This window comes from Coregonus lavaretus (assembly GCF_964263955.1).
Source record: "Coregonus lavaretus genome assembly, chromosome: 5".
In the NCBI taxonomy this organism is placed as follows: Eukaryota; Metazoa; Chordata; class Actinopteri; order Salmoniformes; family Salmonidae; genus Coregonus; species Coregonus lavaretus.
Genome location: NC_139992.1, coordinates 35,294,611 through 35,321,256, shown reverse-complemented (window position 1 = coordinate 35,321,256; position 26,646 = coordinate 35,294,611). Strand labels below are relative to the sequence as shown.

Here is a 26,646-nt window from a genome sequence, read left to right as displayed (position 1 = left end):
ACTGAGGATAGATCAACAACATTGTAGTTACTCCACAATACTAACCTAATTGAAAGAGTGAAAAGAATGAAGCATGTACAGAATAAATATATTCCAAAACATGCATCTTGTTTGCAATAAGGTGTTGTTTGTAACTTATTATGTACATACTGTTTCTGCCACAGTCTCTTATGACCAAAAATAGCTTCTGGATGTCAGAACAGCGATTACTCACCTCGAACTGGACGAAGATTTTTTCTTTAACGAGTTGGACGCAAAGGATTTACAGCTGCTCCCGGACCAGGCCCAAATCCCCGTCATTTACATGAAGAGTAGACGCCGATACAGGAGACGCAGATCCGGGTGCCTGATTAGCTAATAATTTGTCTTTAATATAGACTCCTCAGCCAATAACAGTTCAAGGTCCTTGTATATCCTTGTAATGAGTGATTTTCAAGGTGGTAACATCAATGACATAAAACTTAGGGACACATATTATATTTGTAAGAACATAGGTATTTTATTAGCCATATTATTGTTTTTATTGATCTATACAATATATTCAATAATTTTGTTTATTTTATAGCATTGAAAATAATAGATAGATACTGTATCTCTAAATCCGAAAAACATGTCACTACCACTCTACTCATCACTACTGGGACAAGCCATAAACAATGCATTAATATTATGTTATGCAGTAGAAAATACTTGCATTATGTTTATAATTGATAAACAGTTCAATATAAACAAAAACATGTATGATCTGTAACTATTTGTCATTATGGTGTTTTTCATGATTGCAAGGGCGAGGGACACAAATATCACTGCACTTCAAGAACGACCCACATGGAGTAATGACTAATGCTGCGTTCATAACAAGTGGGAAACTCTGAAAATACTACTTGTTAAGTTTTGTTTTGAACTCGTTGAGCAGTGCTTTTCTCGTTGAGAACACCGATTGGCGAATGGCAACCATAAACTGTGTCAACCATAAACTGAAAGTACAGCTATCAAGTACAGACATTATAGTTTTCAGAAAACATATTAATAGAGAATGTTTTATGAATAATGTTTTGTTATTGCATTTAACTGCCGAAAATGCTGTTATCAAGATAATTTCCTTAGTATGTGACTTCAGAGTTCAGCATGTGAAAGAAGTCGGAGCTTAGAGATGATAGACGAGTTTCCCAGTTGGAGGGACGTTCAAGTGGATTTTTCCCTTTCGTATGCTGCTATTTACGAATTTTACGAGATGTTATGAACGCAGAGTTTACACAAAAGTGTTGTTTGCTCTTGTGAAAACGCATGGGCTTTCTGGATTCCCAAGAAATTCTAGTTTGAAAATTCAAACATACATTGTATGGAAAATACATGTTGTGTGTTTCTGAATAATGCGCGATGTTGCATTGTACATAATTCTTCGATTTCAGAAGGGAATTTGATTTCATGTGGGTGCCTGAAGATGCCAAACATGGATATTCGTCTCCTTCCCTGCCTAAGCAAATTGTGTCAAACTCTGGCATGATTACTGAGATAAATTAGATAAGTGATGCTTTTAATCAGCATTTTATCTCTGCAGGCTTTTTATTTGAAATAAATTGTATTTTAATTGACTGATCAGTCAGTCGACTGCTCTTCCCTCTTCCCAGCCTCCAGCTGGCTCGATGGAAGATCAGTCAACTTGTAGTGAATCTTTGTTTTCATTTAAACAATGTATTACTTGTGCTAGATGCCTTCCTTAAGATGTATGTTTGCTACAGCTTGCTGCTCCCCTGATAGCAGGAACTTTAACACATATTTTTAACCTGACGGTGTCTCGAAGGCGGGCCATATACTCCCCCTTCATAAAGGTGGTAACCCCATTTCTAAATTGTCTTGCCTAGCTAAAATCATAGAATCCTTGGTAAATACTCTTTAGATCCTTTTTAACTAAAACATTTATTCCAAATGATCATCAGTCGGGTTTTAGACCTGGTCATAGCACCATCTCTGCTGCTTCTATGGTTTTAAATGTTATTAATTGAATGGATAGGAAGAAACACTATGCAGCCCTTTTTATTGTGCGGCCCTTAGACAGGCTTTCGACACTGTGGATCGCTCATTACTGTCACATCTCCTCCCGTTGCTCCCCTCCAGTGCTCTGATTCGCCAGTCTACTGAGCCACCGGTCTGAGCGCACCACCTCGGCAACACCGGAGTGGAAACCCAACGAACCCTAATCACCTCCAGCGCAACTGCACCTCATCATCTCATCACCACCCCTATTTAGCCCTGGACTGTTCAGTGTCATGTTGTGTGTGATTGTTAGTGTCATGTTTCTTTGTTGTTCTCTTGCTCAATGTTTCCCTGCTTATAAATATCTAGGCATCTGGATTGATCATGATGAGTTTTTAAAGAAGTTAAGAATTAAAATGGGCTTATTTTATAGGAATAGGTCATACCTTTTGTTAAATAGCAGAAAACAAATAATTGAGTCGACATTCATTCCGGTCTTAGACTATGGCGATATCGTCTATATGAATGCATCTGCCACTGTATTGAAGCCACTGGACGCAGTTTATCATATTGAATTATGATTTATTACAGGCAATAGTTTCAGCACACATTACTGCACTGTATCAGAAAGTAGACTGGCCCTCTGAAGTCTTGTAGATCGATGCATTTTTGTTTACAAAGCCACCTTAACCTAATTTCTATGTTAACCTACAGAAATACAAGCTTTCAGACACGGTCTCAGGGATGGCTATATATAAGTCATTTTTCTTCTTCTACTACTTCTTATTATTTGTAACGCTTATCCTACAACGTTTAAGCTAGAAACATCATTCAAACTTTAAAACTTGCAGATCGATCTGGAATAGTGTGATTGTCTACAACGCTTTGATATCTTTTATACTTTAACTATTACATTATTTGTCATTTTTTGTCCATCTTCATTCAAAAGGCCCCATTGTGACATCATCACATCCAACATTCCATTCACTGTAAATGCAACAATTCAACTTTGGACACAAATCAGCTACTTTGACTACTTTGCAACAACTTACACAAAAAGATAGAGCATATGAAATCTTCACCTACTTCTCTGCTTTTCAAATCTGAACGCGGAACAAAAATATCTTATTCCGATAAAAAGTTACAGCTGTTTTAGTAACCATAATACCTATATAAACATAAATTTTGACCACTTCCCCAACAAGTTAGACAAAAAGTTAGAAGGTATGACATCTTCGTCTACTTCTCTGTATTTCAAATCAGTTTCCGTGACAAAAATATTTGCTACGGATCTAATGATACAGCTGTTTTAGTAACTGAATTTACACATTTTTTTCCAACTTTTCCAAACTGCCATTTTGACAACTCCCCCCAACAAGCCAGACAAAAACATAAAAAGTCTTTCTGGGTAAGTCTTTCTTCTAGGATTTTGTCTGTGCTTTGATCTATTCCATTTCTTTTAATCATAAAAAAACTCCCTAGTCCTTGCCAATGACAAGTATACCCATAACATGATACAGTCACCATGTTTTAAAGTCACCATTGGCCTCATGGTAAAATCCCTGAATGGTTTTCTTCCTTTTCGGCAACTGAGTTTGGAAGGACGCCTGTATCTTTGAAGTGACTGGGTGTATTATTGATACACCATCCAAAGTGTAATTAATAACTTCACCATGCACAAAGGGATATTCAACGTCTGCATAAAAAAAAAAATACATCTACCAATAGGTGTCCTTCTTTTCAAAGCATTGGAAAACCTCCCTGGCCTTTGTGGTTGAATCTGTGTTTGAAATTCACTGCTCGACTGAGGGACCTTACAGGTAATTGTATGTGTGGGATACAGAGATGAGGTAGTCATTCAAACGTCATGTTAAACACTATTATTGCACACAGAGTGAGTCCATGCAACTTATGTGACTTGTTAAGCACATTTTTACTCCTGAACTTATTTAGGCTTGCCATAACAAATGGGGTTGAATACGTATTGACTGAAGACATTTCAGCTGTTATTTATTAATTTGTAAAGATATAATTCCACTTTGACATTATGGGGTATTGTGTGTAGGCCAGTGACAACAAAAACTCAATTTAATCCATTTTAAATTCAGGCTGTAACGCAACAAAATGTGAAAAAAGTCAAGGGGTGTGAATTCTTTCTGAAGCCACTGTATATACTAATAATAATAATAATAATAATAATAATAATACGTTTTATAATATTATAATTATTATAATAAACTTTAGAAAACACATTTAGCCCATTTGTATTGCACAATGTTTAGTAAATTTTTCATAGTGGACATGCATATTACACCGTACATATTGCCTGTACGTTTTGTCGCAGTAAAAGGGGGGTCCATTCTATACAGGAGCACTACTACTTTCCAAATCTACAGTTTACACCCAGAGGAGTGTCACTGCTCATTTTGCAGCCCTTAAAGAGAGGCCAATCAGCTTAAATCGAATATTATTTTCATATTGGACCACAGGAGGTTGGTGGCACCTTAATTGGGGAGGACGGGCTGTTGGGAATGACTGGAGTGGAATAGGTGGAATGGCATCAAATACACCAAACACATGGTTTCCATGTGTTTGATGCCATTCCAGTTGCTCTGTTCCAGCCATTATTATGAGCCATCCTCCCCTCAGCAGCTTCCACATTTAGGCTTGAAAACATTAACAAATAAATCACATAATATCTCATATAAATACTTTAAATTATTCTGTGTATGATAAGATGCATACAATATATCGATAATGATGCATATGTTCCATCATTTTCGCCCTAATTATTAATTTACAAAGTATACATGACGGGATTCTTATTCTGAAGGATTCCAAAAATCCGTAACCCGGAAGTACTTAGTTATTCTTGCCTGTTTCACAGCGTTGTCTTAGTTATTATTGCCTGCTTCACAGCGTTGTCTCGAGCTCATGGTACCTAAGAGAACGCTAAATAAACAACCAAACTGAGTTTTTCCTGTGACAACTGACACACTTGCAAAGGACGGCTTTTCTTTTCAAAGGGAACATATAAGTGGAACTACCTTCTCTCGTTGACACTGCTGTTTTGGGGAAATACCCAGCATTTTAAAAGGTGTTTTCTTCTGGCCTTTCACTGTTTACACACCGTGCTCCAGACGCAACGTTCTAGCACACTACACAAACTTCAACACCGTTGCGAACTGCTCGGTCCACCTCGTACAAATGTGACCTAGCAACACCAGTAAACCACTAACGGAGCTGACATTTCTAGGTTACGGCAGTAACCACCACCCTGTGAAGATCTGATCTGGTTAGCTGCAGTTGTTTCGAGCGACACGAGGAACGCGTGTTTATGTGACTTTGTTGCAATAACTTTCTTACCTCAACAGGACTTCATCCTGAATTATGGATTATTAACTGTTGACATAGATATTCAAAGGTGTATCTAGCTAATCAGCTATACAGCTGAATTGGGCACAAAACAACATTGATACATTATCGATTATCGATGTTATTAATCGATAATTAAGGGCTGCATCAATTGCTAGTATTGAATTCAGCAATTAGGTTTTGAATAGTTTTATAGTCTCTCCATTGTCATATAATTAAACGGAGATGGAGGGTCGGGATGACAAAGGGAATAAAGAGAGTAATCTCTCGAAGACAGATATTCAAAGGTTTGCCCTCTGGTACATCGGCTGGTCCTCCTTGGACAAGCGGACTACCCTGCCTATGCTGCCGTGGTTGGTGGCGGAGATCCGGAAGAAAAGTGAGAAGAACGAGTCGGGACGCGAGACTTGTTCCGTCCAGGCCAGGGAAGTTCAGCTGGTGCTCACGCCGCCGTTCATTCGATGTGTCCCCGCCAACAATGTCACCAACTCATCCGTCTTCATCTTCGAGCATAAAGCGCAGTTCATCTCACGTTTTATCCACAACAGTAATGACCTCACATATTTCGCCTACCTTATCCGGAGCCAGCCCGACAACCCGGAGTCGGAGATGGCATGCCATGTCTTCAGGACAAACGACCCCAACCAGGTAGGCTGTTATACATAGCGGCGGGAAGTAGGGGTGCTCCAGCACCCCCAAATAAATCACCCCTAAACATCTTCCCGCGGCCATGTTGTTATATCGTTTACGCACAGATGTCACTGTCAGAACTACAGTACATCCAAACAGATTGCCATCATGCTGGCTTTACAGGTACACTCAAGTTTTACTAATGTCAATTGCGCCGCAATGATGACCTATTATTTCATTTGCAAGAATGTGGAGGTATGGTCCCATATTCGCCTAATTCATTAACCATTATAAATGGGTCAAGTACAGTTGCCACATTGTTGCACCAGCTACTGGTAAGCATAAGCCCTAAAACAATGGTCAACCTTTGGAGAACTCAGAACTTTACTACAGTGGTCCTCTGTCTCTGTGTAGTAGGCCTAGTGATAAAATGGTGTACAAAGGGTATCTGGTATTTGGAAAGATTCCTCAAACACACTCTTTCGAGTCGGTATTAAGTATTTAGGTCATTGTGGTGTTGTGATAGAATTTGCCCAATAATGGACTAAAGGAGCCTAACATTACTCCTTATAGTCCAAGGACCTTACACGTTCTGTTTAAAGGCGAAGTGAATCGATTCTCAGTTGCTATACTCTGCTAGAAACATAACCCCTCTACTTTCATATCACATGAAAATAATTTCACAAATGCAAAATACACATTTATTGTGCAATGTTTTAACATAGTTGCAGCTGGCAGTATTTTCAGTCACAACACGTTTGTGGAGTCAGTCTTCTATTTACACACAGGTATTCGGAGACACAGATAGCTAATTAGCACAGGTAGTCCACTCTGTCTTCTTTCTGTTTTCTGTAAACAAGTGGTGTAACATGTAAATGTGGCCGTGTGGGAACTGTAGCCCTATAAAGGTGTGTATCAATTTAACCTTCAGTTTAATTTTTTTTTATTTCTTACTGATATGAAAGATATTGTCCTTACGCTTCCAAAACCGTACCACAAGCGATGCGTGTTAATGTTCAGACCGAGCGTCGGTGCTTTTAACAAAACTCCCCCATACAGAAGACGCCTTCGTCCAATGACTCTTATGTGTAATGTAATGTAACTGAGAGTCATGACCAAGGGCTAGGATAGAATAGGCAACCTGGATTTAAATATAGGCTAAAATAATCCAGATCAGGGCTGTATCCATATGATTCAGGGGATTCATAGGCCCAATATTGAATCGGCAGCTTTATATGCAATGGTCAGTACATCCTGAGTATTGCCTCATCGCCTGTTACTTGTAGTTCAGGCAGGGTAGCAGCATTGACTAGAATAATCACTTTCCTCATCATCATCTGCTCTTTGTGACAAGTGTTTGGTTTAATGTCCAACTTGCATAGGTCTAGCCCACTTGTCAAACTCATTCCACCGAGGGCGGAGTGTCTGTGGGTTTTCACTCCACCCTTGTACTTGATTGATCACTAATTAGTAAGGAACTCCCCTCACCTGGTTGTCTAGGTCTTAACCAAAAACCTGCAGACACTCACCCCTCAGTGGAATGAGTTTGACACCCCTGGTCTAGCCTATCCTAACCAAATGTGTACTGACCTGTGTGTGTGTGCCTCCCATACCCTGGCTTGTGCTTCATGTTTACACTTGAGTCACATGGTATGGGGTAGCCGGCCAAGAATTCTGAACTCCAAGATACCCGATGGTGCGGTGCGATGATTTTGGCGGAGTGTAGCCTACCTCCGACTACATCGAGTCGGTATCAGTCAATAGTGTAAAAATGTCCATTCTTTCATGCGTAACTTGTACCTTTGTTTGTCCTGTGTAGTTGCGTTCTTTTCTTTCTGTGCTGCAATCCGTTAGCCTCGAAAACCGTGCAGCGTTTTAATGTTAGCTTGTGGGATCAGGTGGCTTTGCGAGGCTAGCAATCCATAGTTTTTGAGAAAAACTTCATTCTATGTGACCTCTGTCAAATTGCGCATGCAATGACGGGGCTGCTAACAAAGATCTCCCTTGGCGGAGGTTGCGTAAAATGCTATAGATTGCAGCACCCAAAGAAAAGATGCAGCACTAGGCAAGGCAACATGAGCAGCATGCCTCAGTTTAGCTTGCTAGCATTGTTGTTATGCAGGTTATACTGGCTGGGTAGAAACGTGCCAGATGGACCATGAGGAACGCACCTTCCCCCACACCGACTGGGCTGTGTTCCCCTGGCTAGCTACCTCTCTGCACTTATCAGATTGCCATTACCACACACACACACACACACACACAACTTTCCTTTCCTTTATAGGAATGATTGATCACTGTGTGTTTCTAAAGTGCTTTGTTTTGACACGTACTCCCAAGTTTGAAGTAGGCCTAAACCTGGAACGGCTAGGCCTATGCATGGTGTGTTGCTCACTGCATAGGAGTAGACATGCCCAGGCCCCAGTTACCTTAGATGAAAAAAAAGTGGAGTTATTTTAGGACACTCTGAATTTAACCGCTCCTTTGCAGGACAAAGAAGGACTAGGAGACACCAGAAGCACATTCTCAGAATATCTATTATTGGAGCTTGTTTTAGAACTGTCTTGTAGACAGATTTTGTCAAGCTTGAGGACTTGGGTTAACATTCTTCGTTATCTATCAGATTTAGACAAGTTAAGTGGATGTTCAACTGGTCATGGTGCGTTTCAGAAGAAAGAGCTCCCTGACAAAAGGATGATTCATGATGAACAATAGTGCAGAGCGAATATGCATAAATGTGGGGAGGCCTATGGTGCATTTTCTCTGGTTGTTGCGTTCTCTCTAATATGGTGCATCTATTCTCTCTAATTGTGTAATGTGTTAGCTTGATCATGTTAGATAGCTTTAGAGCAGTTTTGATTTGGTAGCCTAATTGAATGTTAGCTAGATTAGTGCCTTTTTAGTCTTAACACTCAAATCATCTCATCTGACAGCACAGATTGAATTTAGAGTTAGTGCGTATGTGTATTCAGTGTCTTAGATAGTCAAAAAGTTCATAAAATGACATGAAGTAATAACTCAGTAATCTATAGACAACACTATATGCAACACAAATAGCACAACAATACAATATGCATGTAGAATATGCATGGATTATAGTTGCTATGACCCTTAACCTGCGGGTTGTCGGGCTGCCTCCGGATAAGGTAGGCGAAATATGTGAGGTCATTACTGTTGTGGATAAAACGTGAGATGAACTGCGCTTTATACTACTAACCTGGCTAACCTAGAGTCCAGTCAAGAGTTCTTGCAGCCGGCAGATTGGCACTGATTTACCCCTCTCTCATGCCAACCTGTGTCTGGGGAATTTTGTTAGGGTCACTGGGTGAATAAATAAAGAATGCCTGCGCATGGTGGCCCCATGTGCTATAATTAACCTTCTGCACCACCACTAATAGCTAAAATGTTGGAACAACAACTATTTCAGCCAAAACAGTGGCCTCATTTGAATATATAAAATGCATCCTTCTGTCCTACTTTGAGGTAGCTTAATCACGGATCTGACATGATTATTGACAGCAACACAGTGGAAGCCTTTCTCACACCTATCAAATCTTGTTAAATCTGGGATTTCTTCAAGGATGGGAAGAAGGAAGGAAGGATGCATTATAGAGTATTCAAACAGGGTCAAAATTAGGGTTGGGCAGTATCCAGATTTCCATACCATCATACTGTTTCTGTATCATACCGGGGTTTACAGTATTACCGGAAGTGCACACAAGGGGCGCCATTTCTTTTTTTTTGCCATTTCTTTTTTTTTGTACGCACAAAACAATTTCGGCAACATGAATCTTGATCCAGGAGGGGATTGATTCTTTACTGTAACCAATAAGCTTGATCTTGCCATTTAGCTACTTAGCTAGCAAGTTAGCAAACCAAATGCATAGCTGGAGCCCTGGGCTTGATATAATTTATTTGGCACAACTTAGATAGTTAAATGGATACTTTGGGATTTTCTCCAGTGTCAGATTAATTTGTGGAGACAATTTTTATGTCTCTGTACCCCGTATGAAGGAAGTTAGAGGGAGTTTCGTGGGCCAATGCTAACTAGCTACCCATAGACCTCCAGTCATTGCGTTAGCGCTAGTTAGCAATTGCACTAGCGCTAGTTAGCAACTTTCTTCAAACTGCACGCAGAGACATAAAAATGGCATCCATGAGTTCATCTGACTCTGGAGAAGTAGATAAAGGACAGCATTGTCAAAATCCCGAAATATCCCTTATAGTTATAAGCAGTGGCGTAGTATGTGCTCCCGCAGCCCCCGCAAAGCTGTATTGAAAATCATACCGTCGGTATGTCTAAATACCCCGGTATACGGTATATAAGTCATTCTACAGAAATGGTGGCTTTTTGACCAGCCAATTAAAACAATTAATAATTCCTTTTTTTTACTACTTTTTTTTTGTCAGATGATAGTTAACCCCTTAACAATGTAAATCAACATAAATTACAGCTTAATGTATTTAGATATTTTTTCTACATTAAATAAAAAATGTTTGTTGCCTTTTTGTCACTGGTGTAACCTATATGTCAATGACAATTCAGACTTTCCAGAATATAATTTGACTATTTAATTTGTGACGATAACACCAGTGACCAGTAACATCAATGACAAGTATTCAGACTATTCTATTAAAACCTTAAGGAACAGTAACACCAGTAAAGTTAACACCGGTGACATCTGCAGAAATATAGAATATCGAAGATGGCGGTCACAGTAGCTCAAACCACACTTCTTAAATTGTAAATAAATCACTTAATCATGTGATTTGATCAATTATTTTAGTCAAATTTCCTTTTCCCCCTTACTACAAACTATGTACACCAGTGAATAATCTTAAGGCTTCGCATGAAATTACCCAATTAATCATTAAGTTGCTAACATATTACATCATTAGACCGTAAAGGCAATCATACTACCAATTATCACCCTTTGGCGCTCAAATAGATTACGAATATTATGGACACGTTGGAACTGGTCGATATATGGAGGCTTAAAAACCCGGACCTTGTAAGATATACTTGTAAGAAGCTAAATCAAGCTAGTCGGATTGATTACTTTCTGATATCCTTTTCTATGGTACCAAAAGTGAAAAAAAGTACATATTGAGGACCGAATGCGGTCAGACCATCGGCTTATAGCCCTCCATGTAACTATGACAGACTTTCCACGAGGGCGGGGATATTGGAAATTTACTCAAGATTTTATTAACGGTCAGTAAATTAACGAAAACTAAGGAGTCTAACAGTTTTTTTGCATAATACAGGTTCAGCGTATCCACTTATAGTATGGGATGCCTTTTAAGTGTGTCTTTATAGGCCATTCAATTAAATGTTCATAACAAAAAAACTGATTTGGTCAAGAGAGAAAATACTTCAAGTTTTAATGTTCAATGCAGAAGTACAGTGAGATGCCTTTCTTGCAAACTCAAAACCCAACAATGCAATAATCACGAGAAATAATAAGAAATATGAAATACACAACTAAGTAAGTAAGCATACTATATACAGGAAATATTTTAAAAGTCAGTTCCAGTACCCTATTTACAGTGCATTTGGAAAATATTCAGTCCTCTTCCCTTTTTCCACATTTTGTTACGTTACAGCCTTATTCCAAAATTGATTAAATTGTTTTCCCCCCTCATCAATCTACACACAATACCCCATAATGACAAAGGGAAAACAGGTTTTTAGAAATTTAGGCAAATTTATTAAAAATACATAATATATACCTTATTTACATAAGTATTCAGACCCTTTGCTATGACACTCGAAATTGAGCTCAGGTGCATCCTGTTTCCATTGATCATCCTTGAGATGTTTACCACACCTGTGGTAAATTCAAATGATTGGACATGATTTGGAAAGGCACACACCTGTCTATATAAGGGCCCGCAGTTGACAGTGCATGTAAGAGCAAAAACCAAGCCATGAGGTTGAAGGAGTTGTCCTTTAGAGCTCCGAGACAGGATTGTGTCGAGGCACAGATCTGGGGAAGTGTACCAAAAAATGTCTGCAGCATTGAAGTTCCCCAAGAACACAGTGGAAGAATGGAAGAAGTTGCCTGGCCAAAACTGAGCAATCGGGGGAGAAGGGCCTTGGTCAGGGAGGTGACCAAGAACCCGATGGTCAGTCTGACAGAGCTCTAGAGTTCCTCTGTGGAGATGGGAGAACCTTCCAGAAGGACAACCATCTCTGCAGCACTCCACCAATCAAGCCTTTATGGTAGAGTGGCCAGACGGAAGGCACTCCTCAGTAAAAGGCACATGACGGCCTGCTTGGAGTTTGCCAAAAGGCACCTAACGGACTCTCAGACCATAAGAAACAAGATTATCTGGTCTGATGCAACGAAGATTGAACTCTTTGGCCTGAATGCCAAGCTTCACGTCTGGAGGAAACCTGCCACCATCCATACGGTGAAGCATTGTGTTGGCAGCATCATGCTGTGGGGATGTTTTTCAGCGGCAGGGACTGGGAGACTAGTCAGGATCGAGGGAAAGATGAACGGAGCAAAGTACAGAGAGTTCCTTAATGAAAACCTCCTCCAGAGCGCTCAGGACCTCAGACTAGGGCGAAGGTTAACCTTCCAACAGGACAATGACCCTAAGCACACAGCCAAGACAACGCAGGAGTGGCTTCGGGGCAAGTCTCTGAATGTCCTTGAGTGGCCCAGCCAGAGCCCAGACTTGAACCCGATCAAACATCTCTGGAGGGACCTGGAAATATCTGTGCAGCGATGCCCCCCATCCAACCTGACAGAGCTTGAGATGATCTGCAGAGAAGAATGGAAGAAACTCTCCAAATATAGGTGTGCCAAGCGTGTAGCGTCATAGCCAAAAAGACTCGAGGCTGTAATCACTGCCAAAGGTGCTTCAACAAAGTACTGAGTAAAGGGTCTGAATACTTATGTAAATTTGATATTTCTATTTTTATTTTTTTTTAAATTTTTAGTAAAATGTCTAAATACCTGTTTTTGCTTTGTCATGATAGGGTATTGTATGTAGATTGATGAGGGGGAAAAAAACGATTTAATCCATTTTAGAATAAGGCTGTAACAAAATATGGAAAAAGTCAAGGGATCTGAATAATTTCCAAATGTGCAGGGATACTGGAGGGATGGAGGTAGATATGTACAGTTGAAGTCGGAAGTTTACATACACCTTAGCCAAATACATTTAAACTCAGTTTTTCACAATTCCTGACTTTTAATCCAAGTAAAAATTCCCTGTCTTAGGTCAGTTAGGATCACCACTTTATTTTAATGTGAAATGTCAGAATAATAGTAGAGAGAATGATTTATTTCAGCTTTTATTTCTTTCATCACAATCCCTGTGGGTCAGAAGTTTACATACACTCAATTAGTATTTGGTAGCGTTGCCTTTAAATTGTTTAACTTGGGTCAAACGTTTCGGGTAGCCTTCCACAGCTTCCCACAATAATTTGGGTGAATTTTGGCCCATTCCTCCTGACAGAGCTTGTGTAACTGAGTCAGGTTTGTAGGCCTCCTCGCTCGCACACGCTTTTTCAGTTCTGCCCACACATTTTCTATAGGATTGAGGTCAGGGCTTTGTGATGGCCACTCAAATACCTTTACTTTGTTGTACTTAAGCCATTTTGCCACAACTTTGGAAGTATGCTTGGGGTCATTGTCCATTTGGAAGACCCATTTGCGAACAAAATTGTACTTCCTGACTGATGTCTTGAAATGTTGCTTCAATATATCCACATAATTTTCCTTCCTCATGATGCCATCTATTTTGTGAAGTGCACCAGTCCCTCCTGCAGCAAAGCACCCCCACAGCATGATGCTGCCACCCCCGTTCTTCACGGTTGGGATGGTGTTCTTCGGCTTGCAAGCCACCCCCCTTTTCATCAAAACATATGGCCAAACAGTTATATTTTTGTTTAATCAGACCGGAGGACATTTCTCCAAAAACTATGATCTTTGTCCTCATGTGCAGTTGCAAACCGTAGTCTGGCTTTTTTATGGCGGTTTTGGAGCAGTGGCTTCTTCCTTGCTGAGCGGCCTTTCAGGTTATGTCGATATAGGACTCGTTTTACTGTGGACATAGATACTTTTGTACCTGTTTCCTCCAGCATCTTCACAAGGTCCTTTGCTGTTGTTCTGGGATTGATTTGCACTTTTCGCACCAAGGTGCTTTCTGTCTCCTAGAGATGAACGTGTCTCCTTTCTGAGCGATGTGATGGCTGTGTGTTCCTATGGTGTTTATACTTGCATACTATTGTTTGTACAGATGAGCGTTATACCTTCAGGCTCCCAAGGATGAACCAGACTTGTGGAGGTCTACAATTTTTTTCTGAGGTCTTGGCTGATTTCTTTTGATTTTCCCATGATGTCAAGCAAAGAGGCACTGAGTTTGAAGGTAGGCCTTGAAATACATCCACAGGTACACCTCCAATTGACTCAAATTATGTCAATTAGCCCATCAGAAGCTTCTAAAGCCAAGACATAATTTTCTGGAATTTTCCAAGCTGTTTAAAGGCACAGTCAACTTAGTGTATGTAAACTTCTGACCCACTGGAATTTTGATACAGTGAATTATAAGTGAAATAATCTGTCTGTAAACAGTTGTTGGAAATATTACTTGTGTCATGCACAAAGTAGATGTTCTAACCGACTTGCCAAAACTATAGTTTGTTACCAATACATTTTTGGAGTGGTTGAAAAATGAGTTTTAATGACTCCAACTTAAGAATGCCAAGAATGTGCAAAGCTGTCATAAAGGCAAAGGTTGGCTATTGGAAGAATCTCAAATATAAAATATATTTTGATTTGTTTAACACTTTATTGGTTATTACATGATTCCATATGTGTTATTTCATAGTTTTGATCTCTTCACTATTATTCTAAAATGTAGAAAATAGTAAAAAAAAACTACTTGAATGAGTAGTTGTGTCCAAACTTTTGTCTGGTACTGTATATAAAACATTTTGTGTGATGTAACTGTCCTACATATGTTTTATTAACAATAAAACACTTAAATTAAAACAAAAACATATTTTCTGTGTCATTATCTGACATTTTAAAGTGTTTTTCTTGGCGTTTAAGTAGGGCGACAGGAAAGCCACCATTTTTGTAGAATGACCATATACGGTATAGCCCCCCAAGCCTAGTCAAAGTATGTGTAGGCTCATTAAAGGAATACTGCAGGATTTTGGCAATGAGAGTCGGATGAACTTGTGGATACCATTTTTTATATCTCTGCATGCAGTTTGAAGGTTGTTGCTAACTAGCGTTAGCTCAATTTCTAACTAGTGTTAGGGCAATGACCGGAAGTCTGTGGTAACTGCTAGCATGCTAGCATGCTAGTAGATACCATAAACTTACAGTCATTGCGCTGACGCTAGTTAGCATTGGCTCGCAAACTACTTCGAACTTACTTCATACTGGATGCAGAGACCTAAAAATGGTATCCATGAGTTAATCTGACTCTGGGGAAGTAGATAAAGGGCTTCATTGCCAAAATCCGAAGTATCCCTTTAAAGCTAATTTAAAGCATGTGGGAGTGGCATGTACCAAATTACAGGCTCTCTCTTTCTTTACTCAACATAGATCTATTATTGGCCCGGCAGCAACAGTGTGTTAATCAGGGATGTGCACACATCTCTTGTTCATTCTTGGACCACTGGGTGACCCTTAGCATGGAATCCACCTTCTGCTGTGTCCCTGTGTCTGTCCTGTCCTATTATTTTTCTGAGCCAGTCAACTCAAGGTCCCGGTGACACCTAGGCTGCCTAGTTTAGTCCACCAAGCCAAGTCAAATGTGAGGAGCGTGACTAAACCACTGAACCAGAATGGCTGAGTTCATCATAATGGGACTTAATGGATTGAAGGCCTAATCCTTACTTGAGAAAGGTAGGCTACATTTATTACAGACATTTTCACATTCTAAAATCATTAATTCATGATAATGGGAGATTTACGTGTCAAAGTAGAAGTTTGCATGTATCCCCAGTTAGGAAGGGAACTATGGAGGACTAAAAGTGCCACAGTAAAAGGCACATGACGGCCTGCTTGGAGTTTGCCAAAAGGCACCTAACGGACTCTCAGACCATAAGAAACAAGATTATCTGGTCTGATGCAACGAAGATTGAACTCTTTGGCCTGAATGCCAAGCTTCACGTCTGGAGGAAACCTGCCACCATCCATACGGTGAAGCATTGTGTTGGCAGCATCATGCTGTGGGGATGTTTTTCAGCGGCAGGGACTGGGAGACTAGTCAGGATCGAGGGAAAGATGAACGGAGCAAAGTACAGAGAGTTCCTTAATGAAAACCTCCTCCAGAGCGCTCAGGACCTCAGACTAGGGCGAAGGTTAACCTTCCAACAGGACAATGACCCTAAGCACACAGCCAAGACAACGCAGGAGTGGCTTCGGGGCAAGTCTCTGAATGTCCTTGAGTGGCCCAGCCAGAGCCCAGACTTGAACCCGATCAAACATCTCTGGAGGGACCTGGAAATATCTGTGCAGCGATGCCCCCCATCCAACCTGACAGAGCTTGAGATGATCTGCAGAGAAGAATGGAAGAAACTCTCCAAATATAGGTGTGCCAAGCGTGTAGCGTCATAGCCAAAAAGACTCGAGGCTGTAATCACTGCCAAAGGTGCTTCAACAAAGTACTGAGTAAAGGGTCTGAATACTTATGTAAATTTGATATTTCTATTTTTAATTTTTTTTAAATTTTTAGTAAAATGTCTAAATACCTGTTTTTGCTTTGTCATGATAGGGTATTGTATGTAGATTGATGAGGGGGAAAAAAACGATTTAATCCATTTTAGAATAAGGCTGTAACAAAATATGGAAAAAGTCAAGGGATCTGAATAATTTCCAAATGTGCAGGGATACTGGAGGGATGGAGGTAGATATGTACAGTTGAAGTCGGAAGTTTACATACACCTTAGCCAAATACATTTAAACTCAGTTTTTCACAATTCCTGACTTTTAATCCAAGTAAAAATTCCCTGTCTTAGGTCAGTTAGGATCACCACTTTATTTTAATGTGAAATGTCAGAATAATAGTAGAGAGAATGATTTATTTCAGCTTTTATTTCTTTCATCACAATCCCTGTGGGTCAGAAGTTTACATACACTCAATTAGTATTTGGTAGCGTTGCCTTTAAATTGTTTAACTTGGGTCAAACGTTTCGGGTAGCCTTCCACAGCTTCCCACAATAATTTGGGTGAATTTTGGCCCATTCCTCCTGACAGAGCTTGTGTAACTGAGTCAGGTTTGTAGGCCTCCTCGCTCGCACACGCTTTTTCAGTTCTGCCCACACATTTTCTATAGGATTGAGGTCAGGGCTTTGTGATGGCCACTCAAATACCTTTACTTTGTTGTACTTAAGCCATTTTGCCACAACTTTGGAAGTATGCTTGGGGTCATTGTCCATTTGGAAGACCCATTTGCGAACAAAATTGTACTTCCTGACTGATGTCTTGAAATGTTGCTTCAATATATCCACATAATTTTCCTTCCTCATGATGCCATCTATTTTGTGAAGTGCACCAGTCCCTCCTGCAGCAAAGCACCCCCACAGCATGATGCTGCCACCCCCGTTCTTCACGGTTGGGATGGTGTTCTTCGGCTTGCAAGCCACCCCCCTTTTCATCAAAACATATGGCCAAACAGTTATATTTTTGTTTAATCAGACCGGAGGACATTTCTCCAAAAACTATGATCTTTGTCCTCATGTGCAGTTGCAAACCGTAGTCTGGCTTTTTTATGGCGGTTTTGGAGCAGTGGCTTCTTCCTTGCTGAGCGGCCTTTCAGGTTATGTCGATATAGGACTCGTTTTACTGTGGACATAGATACTTTTGTACCTGTTTCCTCCAGCATCTTCACAAGGTCCTTTGCTGTTGTTCTGGGATTGATTTGCACTTTTCGCACCAAGGTGCTTTCTGTCTCCTAGAGATGAACGTGTCTCCTTTCTGAGCGATGTGATGGCTGTGTGTTCCTATGGTGTTTATACTTGCATACTATTGTTTGTACAGATGAGCGTTATACCTTCAGGCTCCCAAGGATGAACCAGACTTGTGGAGGTCTACAATTTTTTTCTGAGGTCTTGGCTGATTTCTTTTGATTTTCCCATGATGTCAAGCAAAGAGGCACTGAGTTTGAAGGTAGGCCTTGAAATACATCCACAGGTACACCTCCAATTGACTCAAATTATGTCAATTAGCCCATCAGAAGCTTCTAAAGCCAAGACATAATTTTCTGGAATTTTCCAAGCTGTTTAAAGGCACAGTCAACTTAGTGTATGTAAACTTCTGACCCACTGGAATTTTGATACAGTGAATTATAAGTGAAATAATCTGTCTGTAAACAGTTGTTGGAAATATTACTTGTGTCATGCACAAAGTAGATGTTCTAACCGACTTGCCAAAACTATAGTTTGTTACCAATACATTTTTGGAGTGGTTGAAAAATGAGTTTTAATGACTCCAACTTAAGAATGCCAAGAATGTGCAAAGCTGTCATAAAGGCAAAGGTTGGCTATTGGAAGAATCTCAAATATAAAATATATTTTGATTTGTTTAACACTTTATTGGTTATTACATGATTCCATATGTGTTATTTCATAGTTTTGATCTCTTCACTATTATTCTAAAATGTAGAAAATAGTAAAAAAAAACTACTTGAATGAGTAGTTGTGTCCAAACTTTTGTCTGGTACTGTATATAAAACATTTTGTGTGATGTAACTGTCCTACATATGTTTTATTAACAATAAAACACTTAAATTAAAACAAAAACATATTTTCTGTGTCATTATCTGACATTTTAAAGTGTTTTTCTTGGCGTTTAAGTAGGGCGACAGGAAAGCCACCATTTTTGTAGAATGACCATATACGGTATAGCCCCCCAAGCCTAGTCAAAGTATGTGTAGGCTCATTAAAGGAATACTGCAGGATTTTGGCAATGAGAGTCGGATGAACTTGTGGATACCATTTTTTATATCTCTGCATGCAGTTTGAAGGTTGTTGCTAACTAGCGTTAGCTCAATTTCTAACTAGTGTTAGGGCAATGACCGGAAGTCTGTGGTAACTGCTAGCATGCTAGTAGATACCATAAACTTACAGTCATTGCGCTGACGCTAGTTAGCATTGGCTCGCAAACTACTTCGAACTTACTTCATACTGGATGCAGAGACCTAAAAATGGTATCCATGAGTTAATCTGACTCTGGGGAAGTAGATAAAGGGCTTCATTGCCAAAATCCGAAGTATCCCTTTAAAGCTAATTTAAAGCATGTGGGAGTGGCATGTACCAAATTACAGGCTCTCTCTTTCTTTACTCAACATAGATCTATTATTGGCCCGGCAGCAACAGTGTGTTAATCAGGGATGTGCACACATCTCTTGTTCATTCTTGGACCACTGGGTGACCCTTAGCATGGAATCCACCTTCTGCTGTGTCCCTGTGTCTGTCCTGTCCTATTATTTTTCTGAGCCAGTCAACTCAAGGTCCCGGTGACACCTAGGCTGCCTAGTTTAGTCCACCAAGCCAAGTCAAATGTGAGGAGCGTGACTAAACCACTGAACCAGAATGGCTGAGTTCATCATAATGGGACTTAATGGATTGAAGGCCTAATCCTTACTTGAGAAAGGTAGGCTACATTTATTACAGACATTTTCACATTCTAAAATCATTAATTCATGATAATGGGAGATTTACGTGTCAAAGTAGAAGTTTGCATGTATCCCCAGTTAGGAAGGGAACTATGGAGGACTAAAAGTGCCACAATTAAATAAATAAATACACCATTAAATAATTACTTAAATGTGTCATTAATTAATTCAAATTAGAATTAAATACATAAATGTGTAATTAAATGTATCATTAATTAATTCAAATACCGATTCATTTTATGTAAAATACATATATAATTATTTCACTATTTACATTTACATTTCATGATCCTGCATTGCAGTGATTCATGAATTACTTAAAACTGTCAAACTGACCCATCAAAGTCAGTGGGCGGGGCTAACGCGAATCTAGTCTGATCCATTGCTTTGGTCTGAAGTAGAGTAGGCCAACCTGGATAGAGACAATGGAGGATCTCCGTGAACTTTCCAGGGAGTTGGTTAGAGACATTTTAAACTTAGCAGAGGATGTAGAAGCAGGACCTGCTGACATTATCCGGAATTGATTTGTCTTGGCTTGATGCAGCGGGTAACCAATCAGGCGTTAGGTTCCGCCTACCAACTTTTGATGGGTCAGTTTGACAGTTTTAAGTAATTCAGGAAGCACTCCAACGCAGGACCATGAAATGTAAATGTAAATAGTGAAATTATTATATATGTATTTTACATAAAATGAATCGGTATTTGAATTAATTAATGACACATTTAATAACACATTTATGTATTTAATTCTAATTTTAATTAATTAATGACACATTTAAGTAATTATTTAATGGTGTATTTATTTATTTAATTGTGGCACTTTTAGTCCTCCATAGGGAACTGCCTAGAATTGTGTTGCTCTTGCAAAGCAGTTGAGTTGCCTCCAACCTGGTAACAGTGTTGACATTGTAATTTGGACAGCATCAAACAGCTGACCAAGGTCACATATCTAATGTTCAGTGAGTAGGCTTGCTAACATAATGACTAAACTGCCTTGTCATGTTTTACCTGTCAGTCTTCTCCATGTTTAAAATTATTGTTTTTAACCTTGTAGCTTTTATAACCACGTTGGACTCGTAGTTGACCAAAATCAAACCAGTCCTGTACTTATTATGATGGAAAACATAGCCTATTCAATCAGATTTTTGAAACTGTCTTATACTGTATACAGTGGATTCGGAAAGTATTCAGACCCCTTAACTTTTTACAAATTTTGTTACGTTACAGCCTTATTCTAAAATGGATTAAAATGTTTTTTTTCCCCCTCATCAATCTACACCCAAAATACGCCATAATGACAAAGCATAAACAGTTTTATTTGTTTTGTTTGTTGGGGGGTTTACAGGTACAATATCAATTACAATTAATATATTCAGTGTATATAACATGTACCTGTGGGCTGCCACTCAAAAGAACAACAAAAGTAAGAAATGCATACAGAGAAATGATAATATTGATCAAAAATTATTTTGTAGTAGTCAAATTGGTATGTAAAGAAAAATAAGTAAAAGGGTGGGCCTACACCCCCAATTCCCCATACCATTCCCCCTAGCCAAACATGTCTCCCTCCAACCCCCTGCAGTTGGAACTTGGCCCCCTCAGTTGAAACCTTGGCCCAAGCAAGTATCTTCTTCTTATTGGTGTCCTTTAGTAGTGGTTTATTTGCAGCAATTAGATCCTGAAGGCCTGATTTCACACAGTCTCCTCTGAACAGTTGATGTTGGGTCTTCCTTTCCGTGGCGGTCCTCATGAGTCAGTTTCATCATAGCGCTTGATGGTTTTTGCGACTGCACTTGAAGAAACTTTCAAAGTTCTTGTAATGTTCAGTATTGACTGACCTTCATGTCTTAAAGTAATGATGGACTGTCGTTTCTCTTTGCTTATTTGAGCTGTTCTTTCCATAATATGGACTTGGTCTTTTACCAAATAGGGCTATCTTCTGTATACCTCCCCTACCTTGTCACAACACAACTGATTTGGCTCAAATGCATTCAGAAGGAAAGAAATTCCACAAATTAACTTTTAACAAGGCACACCTGTTAATTGAAATGCATTCCAGGTGACTACCTCATGAAGCTGGTTGAGAGAATGACAAGAGTGTGCAAAGCTTTTTTAGTCACTGGACTACACACAATACCCCATAATGTTGAAGTGGAATTATGTTTTTAGAAATTTTTACAAACTAATTAAAATGGGATGCTGAAATGTCTTGAGTCAATATGTATTTAACCCCTTTGTTATGCCAAGCCTAAATAAGTTGAGGAGTCACAATAAATTGCATGGACTTTAACATGATTTTGAATGACTACCTCATCTCTGTACCCCACAAAAACAATTTTCTGTAAAGTCGAGTAGTGAATTTCAAACACAGGTTCAACCACAAAGACCAGGAAGGTTATCCAAAGCCTTGCAAGGAATGGTAAAGAGTAAAGCAGACATTGAATATCCCTTTGAGCATGGTGAAGGTATTAATTATACTTTGGATGGTGTATCAATACACCCAGTCACTACAAAGATACAGGCGTCCTTCTTAACTCAGTTGCCGGAGAGGAAGGAAACCGCTCAGGGATTTCACCATGAGGCCAGTGGTTACTTTAAAACAGTTAGAGTTGAATGGCTGTGATGGTAGAACATTGAGGATGGATCACAACATTGTAGCTACTCCACAATACTAACCTTAGTGACAAAGTGAAAAGGAAGCCTGTACAGAATACAAATATTCAAAAAAATGCATCCTGTTTGCAGCAAGGCACTAAAGTAATGCTGCCAAAAAAAATTGGCAAAGCAATTCACTTTTTGTCCTGAATACGAATTGTTATGTTTGGGGCAAATCCAATACAACATATTACTGAGTACAGCTCTCCATATGTTCAAGCATAGTGGTGGCTGCATTATGTTATGGGTATGCTTGTAATTGTTAAGGACTGGGGAGTTTTCCAGGATAAAAAAGAACCATTCGTTTTCGCTGTCAAAAATTCTACTGTTATAGCTAGGGTTGGGTGGTGTCCAGATTTTCATATTGTCATACCGTCCTTCTGTCACCCAGGGATTTACGGTATTACCAGCTTAGTACATAAAAGGGTCGCCAAAAAACGCAAAACAGCCCATTGAGGGTGCGTGCTGAATATGCTAACGAGCGCAATCGAAAATAAACAAATTGCAAAGATAGGCAATCCAGCTCCTAAAGTTATATTTATATAGGTAGGCGCTACCGAAAGTCATTTTTTGTGAATTTAGACATTTACAAAGAATGTGAACTAGAGACATTCTGCAAATGAACAAAGTTTGATGCAAAATTTTGACACTACTGTTTCTCCAGCAGCATGCCTAAACGCTGTGTCTGTCTGGAGTCACTAGGGCAACAGGCCTCGGAGAAGAGGGGGGAGGTGCAGACAGGCCGAGAATGGACAGGATAGCAGTGGCAGCTGTACAAATAACTTCTCAAACACGGCAGAAAGCTAACACAATATTAATTCAGCCACTTACTTAGATAGCAAGTTAATCTTAGGGGTTGTGTTAATGCAGATTGGTGTGTTTTTCATGCAGGAAATTTTTTAAAAACGCATAAGAAATATCTTGCTGCGTTTTGTAAACTCAGATCTAAAATGCTTCTTATTGTAATTTCTGCTTCAGTTGCAAACTAAACTCGGATGAGAATTCACGAACGGGCATTCTATCAGTAGACCGCGCTCTGACTGATGTGTAGCTACTTTTCTCTGGTACTTTTCTCGGTGTAGCTAGCCAATGTTTCTCAGGTAAAATGCAAGATTAACTTTAAGAAAAACATTAGGAAATGTATTTGGCTGCATTATTTCTATCATAAGCCTAAACATTAGAAATATGATGGCAATGCATCGTTTTTGCAAGAAAGCTCATTTACTTGTGTGGCTGCCAGCCAAATAGTGTTGCACTTCTGTTGTCATCTGATTAGCTTTTTTCTGCTGAATGTGTTGCACTAATGTATTTTCTGTGATGGAAAACTATAGTTGCACATTCCTGATCACTCTCGAAGCAAAAAAACACTGACTTTCAATATAAAATGTGACCCCTGTCAGTACACAGCTTGACTCACCTGCTCCTGCTTTCTCTCTTTGTGCCATTTACAAACAAACCCGTGACTGGCTCAACTGTTCTGGCAAACTATGTAAGCTTCATAATGTTAAATAATGTGACAGGTGAAATGAAGAACGTGATCTGCTTTATCTCCTAAGGCACTACACTACAGTTGATTGCAGGTATTTACTTAAAAAATAGCTACAAATATTAAAATGTATTGAAAAACTTCAAATAAATAGTTTTGACGGTATTGAAAAACCCTCCCTTTTTTCAAATACCCCAGTATACGGTATACCGCCCAAGCCTAGTTATAACTTCTAATAGTAACTGTATCCACTGGTGAATGGGGAGAGAGTGGGGGAATTGCCATCTAAGAGCCAACATCTTTTTTGACGCAGTGCTGCCTTCCAGCAGTAATCGTCACTGATTTGATTGAGAGATTTAAGGAGCTATCATTGTTAAGTAACATAGTAGATGCAACGCATTTCATATTTATATTCATGCACTTCGAAATGAATGTTGTAGCTTTGTCCCAGAAGCATTTAACTGCAGGGCACTGCCACATATGAAGGAATGTGCCTACCTGATTTAGGGGACACAGTGAACAGTTGGGAGTTTGGGGCAATTTCATCGTAAAACTTTTCCTTGGTGTTAAATACAGTCTGTGAACAAACTTTAAAATGTATAAGTTGATGGTTCGTATTACGGGATGCCAAGCTCATATTTTTCAATATTATGTACCAGTTAAAGGGATGTTCAGATTCACTTAGATCTGTGGACCATACTTTTTTAATGGCTAGATCAGAATATGAGCTTTTCAGAAAGTTGTTTATATATTATAGAGATCAGTCCTTTCGGGAGCCCAGATAATTTATTTATAAATCCCATCATTGGATGGTTCGGTAGTTGGGTTTCCCAAGGGACTCCATAAGCAAAAGGCCGCCCTCCAGAACGCAAGGCATTATTGTGAAATATTGGAGTATGGGCTAGGGATGGCATTTGACATTTCTTGACTGTTTGAGTACTCACATTATTATTTTTTGAGTACTCAATGATACAAAAAGAAGCTATTTTTAGAACAAGTGTGGCACTGGATTTTGTTGGTGCATTTACCTATATGCCAACAGTGAGCAACAATGCCTAATTTATCATAACCATTACAGATAACGAATCCTAATTGCTAAATTGCCGCATATATATTCAGTCAATAAAAAATAAAGTGCCATTTTTAAGATTCATTTATTGAAGCTGTAATATCAACTGGTTATATTATATTGTGGAACACAATCTTCAATAAGGTAGCAACGTCAGCAGTGTGGCACTTGCTTGTAGAGGTCTATGGCTGTGCAATGGCATAGCCTTTTTTTGTTAATTTAGCAGATTACCCTCTTATTTCCCGAGCCCTTATCACAGTCAAGACACCTATTTTATAGTAAAAAACATTATGTAATATAACAGAATAAAATATAACAGAATAGTGCGAAGTGATTCACATCTCACATCTGGAACAGTTATTCTCAAAGAGTCAACATTTGAAAGACACCATTTTTCAAGGTTACAAACCAAAATATTTTCAATATACATATGTTCGATTTAGTTTATTATGCCTGTTCCTTTGAATTTTCTAAATGGATTAACAATTCTACATTGAATACTGCATGGGGATGAATTATGGCCAGGACATATTTTTGGTGAGTAGGCCTAGTCTTAATGATTCTGATGAAAATTATGTGAAAACTCTTGTCATTTGGCAAGGAATGTAGCTTGTGTATCCCATCACTTTTTTAAAGGCATTTATTCATGTAGGCGCACACAGCATGCGTGTGTAGAGGGTTTTTAGAAATGTTAGCAAATTTATTTAAAAATAAATAAATAAATACATTATTTACATAAGTATTCAGACCCTTTGCTATGAGACTCGAAATTGAGCTCAGATGTATCCTGTTTCCATTGATCATCCTTGAGATGTTTCTACAACTGGATTGGAGTCCACCTGTGGTGAATTCAATTGATTGGACATGATTTGGAAAGGCACACACCTGTCTATTTAAGGTCCCACAGAGTTGAAGAAATTTGGCTCACAAACTTTTACAGATGCACAATTGAAAGCATCCTGTCGGTCTGTATCACCGCCTGGTTATGGCAACTGAACAGCCCACAATCGCAGGGCTCTCCAGAGGGTGGTGCGGTCTGCCAAACGCATTACCAGGGGCATTCTACCCGCCCTCCAGGACACCTACAGCACCCGATGTCACAGGAAGGCCAAAAAGATCATCAAGGACATCAACCACCCGAGCCACTGCCTGTTCACCCCGCTATCAACCAGAAGGCGAGGTCAGTACAGGTGCATCAAAGCTGGGACCGAGAGAATGAAAATAACTTCTATCTCAAGGGCATCAGACTGTTAAATAGCCATCACTAGCACATTAGAGGCTGCTGCTGCCTATTGAAATCACTGGCCACTTTAAGAAATGGAACACTAGTCACTTTAATAATGTTTACATATCTTGCATTACTCATCTCATATGTATATACTGTATTCTATAATATTCTACTGTATCTTAGTCCATGCCGCTCTGTCATTGCTTGTCCATATATGTATATATTCTTAATTCCATTCCTTACTTAGATGTGTGTGTATTGGGTATATGTTGTGAAATTGTTAGATATTACTTGTTAGATATTACTGCACTTTCGGAGCTAGAAGCACAAGCATTTCGCTACACCCGCAATAACATCTGCTAAACACGTGTATGTGACAAATACAATTTAATTTGATTTGATTGGAGAACCTGCCAGAAGGACAACCATCTCTGCAGCACTCCACCACTCAGGCCTTTATGGTAGAGTAGCCATACGGAAGCCACTCTTCAGTAAAAGGTACAGTGGGGGAAAAAAGTATTTAGTCAGCCACCAATTGTGCAGGTTCTCCCACTTAAAAAGATGAGAGAGGCCTGT

The 26,646-nt window shown here is 39.4% G+C and overlaps 1 protein-coding gene across 1 annotated transcript in view; it reads left to right on the top strand.

The window, feature by feature from the left end:
• Window positions 1-4,865: 4,865 nt before the first annotated feature.
• Window positions 4,866-26,646, top strand: part of LOC311129836 (TBC1 domain family member 4-like) — a 158,848-nt gene continuing 137,067 nt past the window's right edge. The window contains exon 1 of the mRNA XM_084162319.1: window positions 4,866-6,000. Coding sequence (XP_084018445.1) covers window positions 5,578-6,000 — 423 coding nt within the window. The 5' untranslated portion in view covers window positions 4,866-5,577. The remainder of the gene's footprint in view (window positions 6,001-26,646) is intronic.